Genomic DNA, 15,650 nt, shown 5'->3' with positions numbered 1-15,650 from the left:
TCCCTGCCACCACCCTCAACAACACTCACCCTGGAAACTTTGCACCAGGTTCCGCTTCTGACCTCTTCCTTTTTGTCATCCATGAACTAAGCATCTACACAATCAAAAAGGTCTGAATTATGTCTGAACCAAAAGTCAATGATAACAGTTGAAATATTTATTCTGCTGCCCCTCAGAAGCTTCTGTCATGTCCTACTCTTTGCAACTCCATGGACCATAGACCGCCTAGCTCCTCTGTCCATGGCATTTCCCAGGCAAGAGTACTGGAGTGGGTTGCCATGCCCTCTTCCAGGGGATCTTTCCAACCTAGGGATCGAACCCATGTCTCCTGCATCTCCTGCATTGTAGGCAGATTCTTTCCCATTGGGCCACCGGGAAAGGCCTTATTTACTCTAAGTGTACGCTATTAGCAGAATAAAGAATGTAAGTCAAAGAACCAATCAGTTTTGACCTTTAAGTAGGTAATATTTGAGACTGTCCTTGAAAGGTGGATAGAATTTAGCCTGAAAGACACATAGGTAGAGAAGCATTCTTTACAGAGGACAGGGATATTAGCCCTAGAACACAAGCATTTGCAGAATAAGGAGTAATTCCATTTTCTCCTTAGAGAGTATATGTGGGGGAAGATAAAACTCAAGAAGGAATATGGGCCTGCTTCATCACGGATTCTGAGTGCCAGGTAAAGGAGTTTAACTTAGTAGAAAATATGGAGTTATTATTATTTTCTAAGCAAAAGAGTTTTGCTTTAGGAAGATTTTTCTGGTGCAAGCATATGGGATATGGGCTTCCCTGGTGGCTCAGATAGTAAAGAATCTGCCTTCATTGCAGGAAACCTGGGTTCTGTCCCTGAGTCAGGAAGATCCCCTGGAGGAGAGCATGGCAGCCCACTCCAGTATTCTTGCCTGGAGAATTCCATGGACAGAGGAGCCTGGCAGGCTACAGCCCATGCAGTAGCAAAGAGCGGGACATGACTGAGCAACTAAACGCAGCACAGCACATTTGGGATATAACAGAGCTGGGAGAAATAAAAGGGAGGAGATCATTCAGGAAGTTATTAGAGTGGTTCAGGCAACAGTAGCAAGGCCTCACTCTTACACATTGCTAGCAGGAGTGTAAATTAGTACAATCTCTGTGAAAGGCAACTTGGCAATATCTATCAGTATTACAAATGCACATATTATTTTCAGCAATTGCCCTTGCAAGAATTCATGCTTAGATATGCTTGCAAAAAGGTGAACTGATGCACACACAAGGTTATTCATAGTATCATAAAATCACAAGGACTTACTGGATAAATTGGAGCAATCCGTACAACAGAATTATAGCACATCTATGCAATAAGAAAGAGGAAGTCCCTTTGTGCACACATGCTGAACAGTTTCCAAGATTTAAGCTTAAAAAACTCAAGACATAAAATAAAACCATGTGTTCAGTTTGCTTCCATTTGTGTTTTAAAAATAAAAAAGAAGAGGAGGAGTATATACATATATACATGGTTTTGTATACATATAATATTTCTGGAAGAACACACAAACCAGTGATATTGGTGGCTTCTTTGGGGAGGGCGGTGGGAGGGGGGTTCAGGATGGGGAACACATGTACACCCATGGTGGATTCATGTCAATGTATGGCAAAACCAATACAATATTGTAAAGTAAAAAAATTAAAAAAAAAAAAAAGAATTGAGTGGCTGAAGGACAGGAGGAAAAAGAGTTTTTACTGTATACCTTCTCATGCCTTTAGAATTTTACATGAAGCAATATTACCTAACCAAAGTAGGTTTTAAAAGAAGTGAGGCCTAAAGTCAGAGGGGTAGCTATAAGGTTAGAGAGATAATCAGAAGTTGGTAGTGATGGATAAAGTTTTATAAAGGAAGAATGTACACATCCAAGAACAGAAATACACCTAGTGTTAGTTTGTGTGTTTAAGCAAAGAAAGAAGAAATCATGCATTGCAGCCTGAACCTTTGGGAAATATAATTACCATCCCATCTTTACAAACGAAGCACCTGAATACCTGGAGGTTTACTGCTTCAACCAAACTAACACAAACGAGTGTCATAGTAGAGTTTTAAATAAAGCTGTAAGTGGAAGCCATATTTATAAAAGTACAGAAAATTCCCTTCATGGTTGGAAAGGAAGCCTGCCCTCCTCCCCTCTGCCCAGTTATCTACCAAATAAGGTAAATTATCTTATTCAGCATGCACTATTCCCTAGACATTGGTGCTTAATGAAACTGTTTATTAAAACCCTTAAAATTCTTTCAAAATTCTGATCTGTATGAAGTCTATCTGATGATAATGATGATATCCAATCACATTGTTGACCTCAGTAGAAATTAGAATCTACATTTCAAACTTCATAACCTCATTAAATCTCCTGGTACCTCTTATGTGTAGTTCTGAGTAGCTGCTACTATGTGAAAGGGTTGACAGTTTCAGAAAAGAAACATTTTAAAACTTCACTTCTTCTTAAACTTATTTACCTAATTCTTCAGATAATTCACTTTTAGAAACTATAACTCCTTATTACATAACAGTATTACTTACAGACTTTTACCTGTAAATAAGTTATTTTAGAGGACTTATAACTTACAGCAATAATAAGAAATAAATCAAATGTGGGGTTCCTACTACAGACTTTTTAAAATAGATACTTGGTTTATTTACAATCTTTTATGCCCTAGTCACCTTTTAGAAACCTCTAACATAGTATTAACACTACAGTTTAAAGACACCCTCCGAACTGCCAACATCTTTGGCAGTAGGAGCTGTGCTAACTCATAAGAGTTTGGATTCCTTTCTATTTCTTCTCCTTACCCATTTCTTTTAGTTAGCCCTTCTAGTTAACTTAGTTTTAATTAAGTTTCATATAGCACCTTAGCTGATTCTTGTATCTGGTTGGTCTCCTTCAAAGCCCTGAAAAGAACTAATTTACTTATGCTACATTGTGCTAAACTTTCTTAAAATACCTTTTTCTTTTTGTCAGAACCAAGCTATGGCCTGTGTAGGCCCAGTCCAGCCCTGGCATTTTTCCTCCCATTGAAGGTATAGAGAGCCTTCGCAGGTAGCTCTGTGGTAAAGGATCTGCCTGCCAATGCAGGAGACCTGGGTTTAATCCCTGGGTTGGGAAGATCCCCTGCAGTAGGAACTGGCAACCCACTCCGGTATTCTTGCCTGGAAAATCTCATGGACAGAGGAGCCTGGCGAGCTACAGCCCATGGGGTCGTGAAGAGCTGGACACATCTGAGCACTGCAGCAGCAGCAGTTTATTCTTTAGCATTGTTCTTTCTTATCCTCTGAGTCCTCACCCTCTACTTAAATTTCTGTGCAAAATGGAGACCCAAAATCTGTCAACATTTTACAAATCACTTTATTAGAGGGACTGCCTTAAATAAGTAAAAAGAAAAATTTTTAATGACTTTGAATATTTAGAAACTTGGCAATTAGTTCCTAGCTTTTAAAAACTAGCTTTTCTGTACAAAATAAATATACTTATTTGATATGGTTATTTTTGCCCCCAGGGTGAATTCAGCTTTATGAGCAAATATAATTAATTAAAATCTCCTGATGATGAAGCTGATCTTTGTGATTACCTAGAAATAATTCATTCACATATGAGCCAAAATCAAATTTTTATGTAGGTACATTTACTTTGAAAGCTTGTTTAAAATTCTGTCAGGTTTTTTCCATTGAAACACCTTAAGGGATGTTTAATTTCATCTCCTCTCTACGTCTTCATTATGCCATAGAAAACTAAGAAGCAAAATGTTTTCTGCTGGGGGTGTGGGGGGTGGAAATTTCATTGCAAAACTGAGTATAACTTTTATACTACATTGCTGCTTAAATAAGGATTTCTCTTAATTAATCATTTTTAAATTTATGATAAGCTGTAACTATTCATTATCCTGTCACTTTGTAAGTCTAATAGAACGAGAACAGCTGTCCTTCTAGTCTCTGAATAAGTAAGAGTCTTTCAGAGTGATGCAGAGACAATATCAGAACAGCATGCCCAGGGTACACAATGCAGAATTCACTGAAAATTGGTGATATGAGAGCTGGAGACACTTGTGTGTGTGTAAACATTTGTTCAGCAGCTGAAGTAATGGCAGTACATTAAACCAATAGAATTACTACTTCTGGCACCTAACAGAAATGTTAATTGATCATCAATCATTAGCTTGTAATAAAAGGGCTGAACTTTCAGTTCTGAATGTATAGCCAGAAAAATTAAGTGAGAGACATTAATGTTATAAAAAAGAAAAATGTTCCAGGCTAAATTGCTTTAAATTACATTGACCTCATCACTGTACCTTTGAAACCTGTCCCTAATTGACAGCAATTGATTTACCATTCCAGCTTTCCTGTAAAATCTATCAGATCCCAAATTCAAAATATTAAGGGCCCTTTGCCAAATTATTCTGCAGCTGAGCTTTCCTTTGAGATTCTTAAATGATGACCAAGGCACAAGCCAGGTAGAAAAACAATACTCAATGAATTTAAGCCTCAAGAATGAGTGACATCTTTCTTCTCCCACTGGACAGGGTGATAAGGTCAAGGAAAATAATTTTTAGCGTAAAACAGCACGAAAATATGGAAGATACTAGCACCAAAGTGAGCTGTGCCTGGGACACCATGATAAAATGATCAAGTCTCCGGAAATGAAGGAGAATTTGTGAGGAAGATTTCTGGAGAGACTTGTGCTATGCAGTGAGCATGGCCCCACCACTTTCTGCCTGCGGGAGAGCAGAGGGTGAATGACCTGCTGCACATCTCAGCTCTGCAGTGAGGGCCACTGAAACGATAAGAGAGCTTGCTATGGCTTCCCTGCAGAAAACAGACATTTGGGGCTAGAGTCTGCCTCATGACTCATAAAACTAAACCATGAGAGAGATGTTGGCTACAATTGTCTGTTACATGTGGTTCTGGGTCGTTGCTACTGTCTGAAAGGGTTGACAGTTTCAGAAATGTAACATTTTAAATCTCCAGTTCTTAAGCTGATTTACCTAACTCCTCAAATAATTCACTTTTAGAAAATATAACTCATTGCATAACAGTATTATAGATTCTTATATATAAAGAAGTTATTTTAGAGGACTTAGAGAGGAGGAACACATGCCTAAGAAAAATGTGCCTTCTTTTCCAAAGTCAGGTCAAAGGCCTCTAACCCTCAGGGCCCAGATGTGGAATTCTTAGTAGGAATGTTATCTGGGAATCCTTTTAAAGGGACTCCACTAAAGACTGAGCCTCATAAAGGAAACTGCATTGGTGGGGCCTGGAAGGGGTATCACCAAAGATCTCGAATGACTTAAGCATATTCCATTTTATGACAGTGTCAACCACGGAATAATTCTCTGACTCCCTTTCCCTCCTTCATGTCCATGTCCCAAACACTAAGGGATAAGAAATGTCAGCTAGCAAGATGAAGAATAAAATCACCCACTGGAGAAGAATCAATCAGGCTCTCTTCCCAGCCTCTCTGGCAGATCCTCTCCTGCACCAGGTTGCAGCTGAGAGAAAGGAGATTTAATATTGCATCAACCTTGGAGTTTTGCTTCTTTTCTCTGAACAAGGAGATTTAAACGAGTAAATCAACACTGTGCTAGCAACTTAAAGCTACATGAGAGTTATCTATTCACTAAAGAAACTAGGGAGGGCATGCTGCCTGCCCCAGCCTCATCCAGAGATAAGGGGAAACCACCCACACTGAGTAAATGTTAAAGAGACAGTGCAAAAAAGCGATAAGGTTACTTTAATGAATGTATCCCATGAATCTGAAATGTTTCCTGTGTGAGTTACACAATGATTTTTTAAGACCGCAGATATTATGTTTGCAGTTGCTTACCTTTGACAAGGCATTTTCAATGGAATGGTGGGAACAAACTCCAGATTACAAAAGACTAAAAAGTGAACAAAAATGAGATATGAAAGCACCTATTACACTGCTCCTTTAGAGACCCTGGCTAGGAAGGATAAGGTCTAGAAAATAAAAAAGCTCCAGAGAGAGCCTAAGGTGAGAGAGCCTCAAGCATGTTTTCAGGTATTAGGGAAGGAACAGTAGAGCAGATTAAAAATAGAGGGAAACAGAGGGATAAGTGATAGAATGAGATTTTAGGAGTTGAAAGGGGGTAAAAGGCACTCGGAGATATACTGGGTCTTGAAAACAAAATGGAACACTTCTGTCTGACACTGAAGGCGTCAGGAGGAATTTTATAAGACAAGTATCTACAGAGAGGGTAGGAGTTGAAAGAGTTCCTGCCTTATGACCATTGCTTCTCCATCAATCACAAGATGACGAACTAGGTAGATGAGGGAGAGTGGAGACTGAGAAAAAGCCCTTAAGAGAAGAATGAGAGTTTGAAATAGCTGCTGAAGGTAACTGAAGAGTGAAGAGATAATGAATAAAGCGAACATCAGTAGAGGATTCCATAGAAATTGGACCCTGTGCCTCTGTGACCTGGATAGCTCCCACTGTATATTTTTTCTCTAACTGTGCTGAACATCCACACATGGGAATGGAGAAACTGAATGGAAAATTGATGGAAAGTCTCAGACCTGCAGACAATAGAAAGCAAAATGATGGTTGGGAATCTGAGCTGATAGTGGGAGAGAAGTTCAAATTACTGACCATAGAATTTTGCCTCATAAAGGAAGTAATCAGATGAACACTGACAGATGCAGAAAAAAATGAAGGGATTAAAAAACTAGAGATATAGATAAGGTTGATGAGCTGCTGGAAGAAAGCTATAAACGAGAATTTATGTTCCTCCAAACCCATAGTAATATAACAACAAAAACAATAACAAATGGCTATCAGATATTAAGCAATTGGTGTTTCCCAGGTGGTGCTACTGGTAAAGAGCCCACCTGCCAATGCAGGAGACATAAGAGATGCAGGTTTGATCCCTGGGTTGGAAGGATACCCTGGAGGAGGGCATGGCAACCCACTTCAGTATTCTTGCCTGAAGGATCCCATGGACACAGGAGCCTGATGGGCTATAGTCCACAAGGTTGCAGAGAGTCAGACACGACTGAAGCGACTTAGCATGCAGGCACACAGTAAGTAGCCTACATGTTTTATTACATTTAATCATCAGAACAACCCTGTGAGGTAGTTGCTATTTTTCTATCCCCTTTTTTCCTTTCATATAAGTAAATTAAAGTACTGACAGTTTAAATAACTTGCTAAGATCAAAGAGCCAATATGTGGTACAGCCCACTTTCTTAACCACCATGCAGGCTAAAGTCAAAGACCTAAAGATACCGTTAATTTACGAAGGAAGGAAGTTTCACAGGAAACAGAAGGGAATGGGCAGTAAAAAATAAGTGAAGAATGGGTGGGCAGAGTTCGGGGGAAGAGTACAGAGTAAACGGGGATAAAGCTGGAAGAGACAAGAATAAATCTTTGAGGAGGCTCACAATTTGAATGGTGCTAAAGGATTACCAGTTCTTCCCTGGTAGCTCAGCAGTTAAAGCATCTGCCTGCAATGTGGGAGACCCAGGTTCGATCCCTGGGTTGGGAAGATCCCCTGGAGAAGGAAATGGCAACCCACTCCAGTATTCTTGCCTGGAGAATCCCATGGACGGAGGAGCCTGGTAGGCTACAGTCCATGGGGTCACAAAGAGTCGGACACCACTGAGCTACTTCACTTTCACTTTCAAAGGATTACCAGAATGAATGGCACTGAGAAAAATAACTGACCCTAGACTGCCCAGCTTTTTAAGTAAGATTATTAGTGCCAACACAAGGAGTATACTATATGTAGTAAACTCCAGGAAGTTCAGAAAATAAAGTTGAAGAGACCTCATGCCAGCCCCCAAGGAACTGACAATCTAGACACAAATAAAACAAGTATTTTTTAAAAGCATAATACAAGTCAGAGTTAAGAAAATGTCAGAAAGACTAAACTGTAATCAACTCTGAGGCTCAAATTTTTGAAAGACTGCATTTACCTGGAGAGATCTCAAAATTAGCTGTAACCCTCTGGATACGCAGGATGGACAAGTGGAAAAGTGAGGCAGTGTTTCTAAAGAAGAAACTGCATGGACTAAGCATAGAGGTAGGTGAGTCTGGGGAACACTGGGGAGCAGTAAGCAAGGCAGGCTGATTGGAAGAGTAACCTGGGATCATGATGTAATTTAGGATGGCATCCTGAATTTTATTTAATTCAGAAGGCAATGAGAAACTATTAGAGGGTTTGATGTGTGAAACTATGGGATTGGAGCTTTAGGCCCAGGGCCTCATTAGAAGAACCTTCTCCTCAGAAGTTTTATTTTCCAGAAACAGACATCCTCATGGAATGAAGCACCATCTTGACAGTGGTGAAACTCATATTTTCTTAGTAATAAGACTTCTACAGTTTGATCACTATCCTCTAGAAATGAACTGTTTTCTGTATTTTTTTCCCTAAAGAAGTTAATTACCTTATGCTTGTCCTCTTCCAGAAAATCTTTTAAATGCTATGATATAAAGTAAAAATGAATATGAAAAGCAGCCTATTAAATAGAGACATTATAAGGCAATGTGCATCTGAGGGGTACATGACAAAACAGAGAAGAATTTTGCTTTGGTTTAAAAACAAAAAACAGGATGGAAGGAGATTTAGGAACCAGTGGCATGTGTCCGGGTGGACCAGTTCTTTCTATCAGTCTTCTGTGGATCTCCACACATATGTCAGCAATGCAGAAGCCCTTCAAAAGCATGGCCAAGGGCACTCACCAAGTTGTTCTTTGTGTCATGGTTAGCTTTAAGTCATAACATCAAAACATATTCATAAATGTATCGTGTTTGTTTTTTAAACTTATTAAAAAAGAATCACTACAGAAAAGCTGATGGTTTCAATGAATAAAATATTTTCTATGGGAATAAATAATGGGTCTGGCTGGTTTTCCTCAAATCATATTCCAGTGGCACCTGCATCTGAACACCTGGGGATGCTCCTCTAAACGTAGGTACCAGGCCACCCTCCAGACCAGAAAATCAGAATCTCTGTGTAAGGCCTGGCAATCTGAACTTTTATAAACCTCCTAGGTGATTTGTATATATGCTAGGCTTTTGAATCTCTGATCATTTGGAAGGATGCCAAAACAAAACAGAACTGCTTGCCTAAAGGAGAGAGGTGGGAGGTAAGACTTTTTCATTATAAACTCTTTTGTGCCTCTTGAACTCTAAACTTTTTCACAAACAAGGCTCGCGAAAAATGAGCATCATATTTATATTTGCACCTCTATAGAACCAATCAGAGCATCTGGCAAATAGGATAAGAAAGTTGGTGGATTTGAACTAAGCAGCACCATCATAAATGGCATGCGTGCATGCTAAGTCACTTCATGGGCTATAGCCTACCAGGATCCTCTGTCTGTGGGCTCACCAGGCAAGAATACTGGAGTGGGTTGCCATGCCCTCCTTCAGGGGCTATTCCTGACCCAAGGATCAAACCCCATCTCTTACATCTCCTGCATTGGCACCCGGTTTCTTTACCACTAGTGCCACCTGGGAAGCCCCATAAATGGCATAGCTTATAACAAATATAAGTATTGATAACATACTTTCTTTTCACCTAAATTTTGTCTCCCTTCCTCCTGACCTTCTCAAAACAGAGTAATTACTGCATTGTCAACTGCGTTTGCACCAAGACCTATGATTTGCTCCTTATTCTTCTTGGTAGTAGTTCATTCATCTCTTCTGCCTGGAACTTATCCGAGTCACATGGCTGAGGCTGGAAAGTGTAGATAAAACTTCCCATATCTTTCTCTTAGTCACTGTTTTACAACTGGTAACTGTTTGACAACTGGTAACTGTTTTGTTCTCATAAATGCCAGGATATATGATGTTTGGCATTCACCTTTTGCCTTTACAGAAAAAAAAAATTATATATAAGTATCTTGCTATACAAATATATGTTAATTGGGCTAAAATTGCTTTCAGCTGTTAATCAGATAAACTTTATGCCTTTGGTAATTTCCAACAATTTGAATTTTAAGCAGTCTTTTGAGTAACAACAAAAATTGCTTGCAGTATGCTTACAGCAAATACTGTTATAGAAATGCAGTTGCAACTTCCTTTGACATTTTCCTTCTCATTGGATTCTGTATCTATAGTAAACATAACTTATTTTGATACATTCAATCCTTGTTTAAAGCAAAACAAACAAAACCCCTCAGTTCTGAAACACTCTTAAAATTACAAAGGCATCTTCTTTAGGAAAAGATTAATATCTACTTTCCCTGAAATGGCAACCTTCTCAAACTCCTTCATTTCTTTCTAGTCTGTGCAGACATTGCTGTCACGTGAGGGATTGCCAAGAAGTAGAGTCACTAGAGTTGTCACAGATCAGGACAAAAGAAGAAATACTATTTGGAAAGCAAGCTAATTTTTGACCAAAACCTTCTCCTTATATAATCTGTTCCCACCTGTCCTGTTGCTTGTTGTGCATCCCTTCCTAACTAAAAAATAATACAGAAAAGTTGGAGAAGCTACATGTTCATCAAAAAAAAGATATATACAACAGTATATGTGGCAAGAATACTATGATTTACCCCCTAGAAAAGAGTTTAAAAAGAAACTGAGCCGCTTTATGTCCTGATCAATTATATTCTTTTTATGAAGCACAAAACCAATCCCAGGCTCGAGTCCAAAGACGAGAATAGTGTCACGAGATGACAATCATTACAAAACCATCACTTTGACACAGTCCTTTTACTAATGGTACACTTTGCATTATGATAAAGTAGACATACAAAAAATAGAATTGAAACCTAGGTACTTTCATTTAGGAAAGGTTCGCTGGTTGGAGGTTAAGTAGCTTTTCTTTTACAGGATTAAGTTCAACACTTTATAAGTATAACCTTAATTCTTGCCCATCAGGTTCAGTTTCAGCAAAAGCAATGTCAACAACCAGCACATACTCACTTTGGGTCACTTCTGTTTCTACCAGAAAAAATACAAGTGAAAATGTGGCACTATGGTTTGAGTGTCACAGCATAAAGTGCTCTCCAGGGTTGAAAACAAATTCAAAGGGGTGTCAAATGCACTTGTGTCAGGAGGCTACACAGTATCTCTAAGTTTTTCATTTTCTGTTCGATGCAGATATTGTTCAAGTGAAATGCAGACACAGATTGTTTTGATAAATTTTTCCTAAAAATAAAGCAATAAATTTGAATTAGTGGCTAGCTAGGTTAACATATATATTTTTTACATTGTCTGAAAAAATTAGTAGAAAGGCAACATGGAGTATTTTGCCATTGTTATTGTGCTACAATGAAAAATGTGGCATATAAAACACATAATGAAAGACTGCCTATAGTAGATATTAGAAAAGAACTTCCAAACTTAAGAATGATTTTCGTAAGTCTCTCAATAGCCTACTGTTTTGATGAATTTTGAAGGAAGAAAGGAGGGGATGGGAAAAGTCAAACAATTGACACTACTAAAAAAAAAAAAATCATAATAACCAGAAGCTTAAGTTTTAAAAGTCTCATTTTTCCCAAATACCCTAAATGGTAAAAACCTCACCAGTCAGCTCCACAAGTGCAATGGTGTGCTGGTAGCTATTTAAAATCACCCTGAAAGTATTTTTGTCTGTAAAAGTTCTAAGATTTAAAATACAGTCAGGCAGCATGAATAGAAACACAAACATCCTTGATCATACTTGAAATTTTTCATGTTAAAGTCTGTGTGATTTGTTGAATAGAATATAGGATATCACTGTTTCTTTTTATGCATAGTAATAAGTAACTATATTTCTCTGATATTCTATATCAAAATTTTCATCACTACCACTTTACCTCAATAAATTTTCTTAAATATTTCTGTCTCTTAATGAATGAAGCCATTATGTTCATTATTATGATGATTAAAATAACTATTATTACTATTCATTCATATGACATTATAAATTTTAGGAGCATACTATTATCACATGAATTATTTTTATGATCTTTTTATAGCAGCATAAATGTCACAGTGGTTTTCACTGCCATTGAAAATCTCATGCAGAATTATTTCCATTTGTCAACACTAACCAAAAAAAACTATTTGCATTCTCTTAAAGTAATAGCTATAAAAATGCCCTTTCTATATTCCTTACCAATCTAATTAAACCTACAGAATTCAAATTTATTTCATTATAAAAAGTTCCCCATGTTTGCTATAATATTTTTTTCAATTTATGGATTTGATCTAGGACACCTGCTTGCATAGGAAAAATTTATTTTATCTATTGAAGCATTGAAAACTTTTCTTTGGGGTATTTGATACTGGAAATAGTAGACTCAATAAATATGGAAAAGACTTTCAGAGTATTATGGATGGAAAATAGTTGATAGTTATCTTAGTAAAACTTCAGTTGCTGGTCTTTTGTCATTATGGCCTCTGATAAATACATACCAGAGGATTTTCAGCTAATGCTAATAATGACAACTCATTGATTATTTATGTCCATTAATTTTATGTACTATGTTACAAACCAAATTAAGTTGACTGATATTACAAAATCCCACCCTCCTACTACCTCAAATTATGAATAGTTCACATATCAGAAAGCCATTATGTGTGAACATCTAGGACATGTTATTCAGCATTGGTCTAGTTGTACTAACAGGGGCTATGGCAGCTGGACTCATTTTTTGTTATGAAATACATTAAAACCTCAGAAAAAATGCTCACCAAGTCTTACTAATAACACATCCTCCGTAGTGCATTAATACAGTGAGAATATCTGAGATATGTCCAAAATTCCAAAGCATTTCATGAACTGAAACCCTATGCAAAGAGTTCTTTAGAAAAACTAGCATTGCTATGGTTGCACTGCCCCCTAGGGTGAAAATAACCTGTGTTTATGCTGAAGTTCATTTGCCTTTTTCAGATCAGCATTTTCATGACCCATTTGTCTAACTACGGGAATGACCGGCTGGGATTATACACATTTGTCAACCTGGCCAACTTCGTGCAGAGCTGGACCAACTTGAGACTTCAGACTCTGCCTCCAGTGCAGCTGGCTCACAAGTATTTTGAGCTCTTTCCTGATCAAAAAGACCCTCTCTGGCAGGTAAGATTGGGTCAGTAATTGGTATAATTAATTAATCCCACAAACATATGATCTATGAGTTAATACAAATCTGAAAAGTGAAGGCATCGGGTGGAGGTGGGGAGGAAATAATGTACATTTTGGAAATGTTAGTAGATTTGAGAAACTTCATAGTGGGCCAGCTTCTCTGTTCCCAGGCCCTTTAGAAACTATGAATGCTGAAAGCTCAGTGAGAGGGTCAGTGGATGTCATATTTTCAATCAGGAGTGAGGGATCAATTTGCAGATTGCAGTAGGTTGACACAACAGAAGATGGTTTTAGGCATGTGTTAGGCAGGGAGTCAGCCTTGAACACATCCGTATACCTCTCGTGACTAAACAACATTAAAGGGGCAGGTGAGGAGAGTTCACTGCTATCTGCCTCTGAACCACAGGGTCACGACAGCTGCATAATATAGGCAAAAGCATTAGTCAGGTATTACTTTGGATGTGGGGAAAATGTTTAGAAGCAAAATCACTGAGCTTCTTGAGAGAAAATGTCTCGTAAATAAGGCATATTCAAATGGTTCCAGGCATAACCCAGATTTCCAAGCTTACACTCTACATGTCCTAGAATTACAGAAACACACTTTGAGCTTGAATTGCCCACCGCACGACCCAGGGAAAGTAATAATCTTAGCAAGTAGCTGCATAGTGCCTGTCATCTGTCTGACCGAGTTCTTTACATATGCTCATCCATTCAGTCTTCACAGCTACCCTATGAGGTATAGTTACTACCCCCCATTTTACAGATAAAGAAACTGGGGCAACACAGAGAGGCTGAGACACCTAAGCAGAGGCATACAGCTATTGTGTGACAGAATGGAAATGAATTCTGGGCCACATGGCTCCAGACACTGCACCCTGAATCACTGTTCTAAGTGAGAATTACTGACAGAGCTGATGGTATAATAATAACGATCTTCAGAAGTTGTTGTTTAGAAGTAGAACTCAGTAAATTCCACAGATTGAAGTTGCAGCAAGCTCTGCACTTATATTCATTTATCTGTGAACTTGAGCTAATTGCCTCATAGGCAAAAACAGATAACCCCAAGAAGAAACATAACTACATATTTTAGTAGGTTAAAGTCAGTGGTTGTAGAAATATCACTGCATACTATTTGGCAGTTAAGATTTTTAAAACATCCGCCTTTTTATCTTAACCACTACAGAACATCACCAAGTGTCAGCCACTGGAAAGATATGAAACTTTCCTGCTAATTGAACACCTTATTTTAAAATGGAAATCATTATTATTTCAGTTGAAACCACTTTTTTCCTAGAACAAGAGCCAAAAAAAAAAAAAACCCTCACCTTAGTCTTAAAATCTGTTGTTTATGCTAAATAAGCAGGTGTGTTTAACTACACATGTAGTATTAATTGAATAGAAATAGAGCACTGTCCCATTTGCCTGTTCCTGAAAAGTATTAAAAGGGCTGTAATTGTTTAGGTAATATGCAGCTAGCGGTTAAAATTAAGGATATTCTAGATGCAGTTTGCACAGTGAGTTTAGTTTAAGTACTATTGTCCAAAAGCAGATTCCCTAAGGTAGTAATTCGCCCTCATTTTACCCTTTTGCAGAAATTTAGTGCTTTTTAGCATCATAGTTTGTAAAGTTATAGTTTTAGACATACATCTACTGACCTCTGAAAGCAGCTGAAAGGAATCTGCTGTCTCTTTAAACAGTATTATTATGACCAGATCCGTCTCCTTTTGAAGCACAGCAGGAAAGCTCGAAGTTACTTAGAATAAAAATCTGACACCTTATATATTTCAGTGCTGAGAGTGTATCCTCTTCTAGGTTAGCAGGGCAAGCAAGCACAGCCTCTGCCCAACATGCTCACTATTTTAAAACTTAAACCACACACACACAATCAAGACATAGAACCGCCAATAGCAGAAAAAAATAATTAAACCCTCAGTGCTATGAAGCTGTTTACCCATAATGGAAATGTCTCCCCTCCCTCACCTCCTCAGTCAACACTCACCTTCAGGATGGAAAAGGACTTATTTGAAATCCTCCATGGATGCCACTTTACAACTTTCGTTTAAAAGAGGGAGCCACCATAACCTTGTTTCTGGGGGTGTCTTTTCAATGACAGAAGCTGAAAAACTCTAGCACACAATGGGCAGCCACAAAAAATATACAACTCTATTATTTTCTCCTGTTTAGAATCCTTGTGATGACAAACGCCACAGAGACATTTGGTCTAAAGAAAAAACCTGTGATCGCTTACCAAAATTCTTGGTAATAGGACCCCAGAAAACTGGTGAGAACTTTTTATGTTATAATCAACATGTATAAAAATCCTGATGACTAGACAGTGAATTCTTGCCACAATGACTTCTCAAACTCCCTATAAATATTGATGAATGAATAACATTTTATTCTCTTTGTTGAGCTGAATTTTTTTTAAGTAAAAAGGATGAAAATAGATATTACATAGTTGGAATATCCAGCAGTCAATTTGGTGGCGAATGTTATTTTTTCCCAAAGATCCTAATTGAAAATTGCTGTTATTAACATTTCTAAAATCAAAACTAATCCTGTGTTTGAAGAGTGACTTACAAGATTTCATCAAATTT

General features: G+C 38.0%; 1 protein-coding gene across 3 annotated transcripts in view; it reads left to right on the top strand.

Annotated features, from left to right (window-relative positions):
- Positions 1-15,650, top strand: part of LOC133249225 (bifunctional heparan sulfate N-deacetylase/N-sulfotransferase 3) — a 184,083-nt gene that overhangs the window by 128,884 nt on the left and 39,549 nt on the right. For all 3 annotated transcript variants that reach the window (XM_061419299.1, XM_061419300.1, XM_061419301.1), the window contains 2 exons: positions 12,865-13,047; positions 15,238-15,334. In XM_061419299.1, the coding sequence (XP_061275283.1) occupies positions 12,865-13,047; positions 15,238-15,334 (280 nt within the window). The remainder of the gene's footprint in view (positions 1-12,864; positions 13,048-15,237; positions 15,335-15,650) is intronic.

This window comes from Bos javanicus, chromosome 6 (genome assembly GCF_032452875.1).
Source record: "Bos javanicus breed banteng chromosome 6, ARS-OSU_banteng_1.0, whole genome shotgun sequence".
NCBI lineage: Eukaryota > Metazoa > Chordata > Mammalia > Artiodactyla > Bovidae > Bos > Bos javanicus.
The sequence above is the reverse complement of the archived record's forward strand: the minus strand, read 5'-3'. Positions and strand labels throughout refer to the sequence as shown.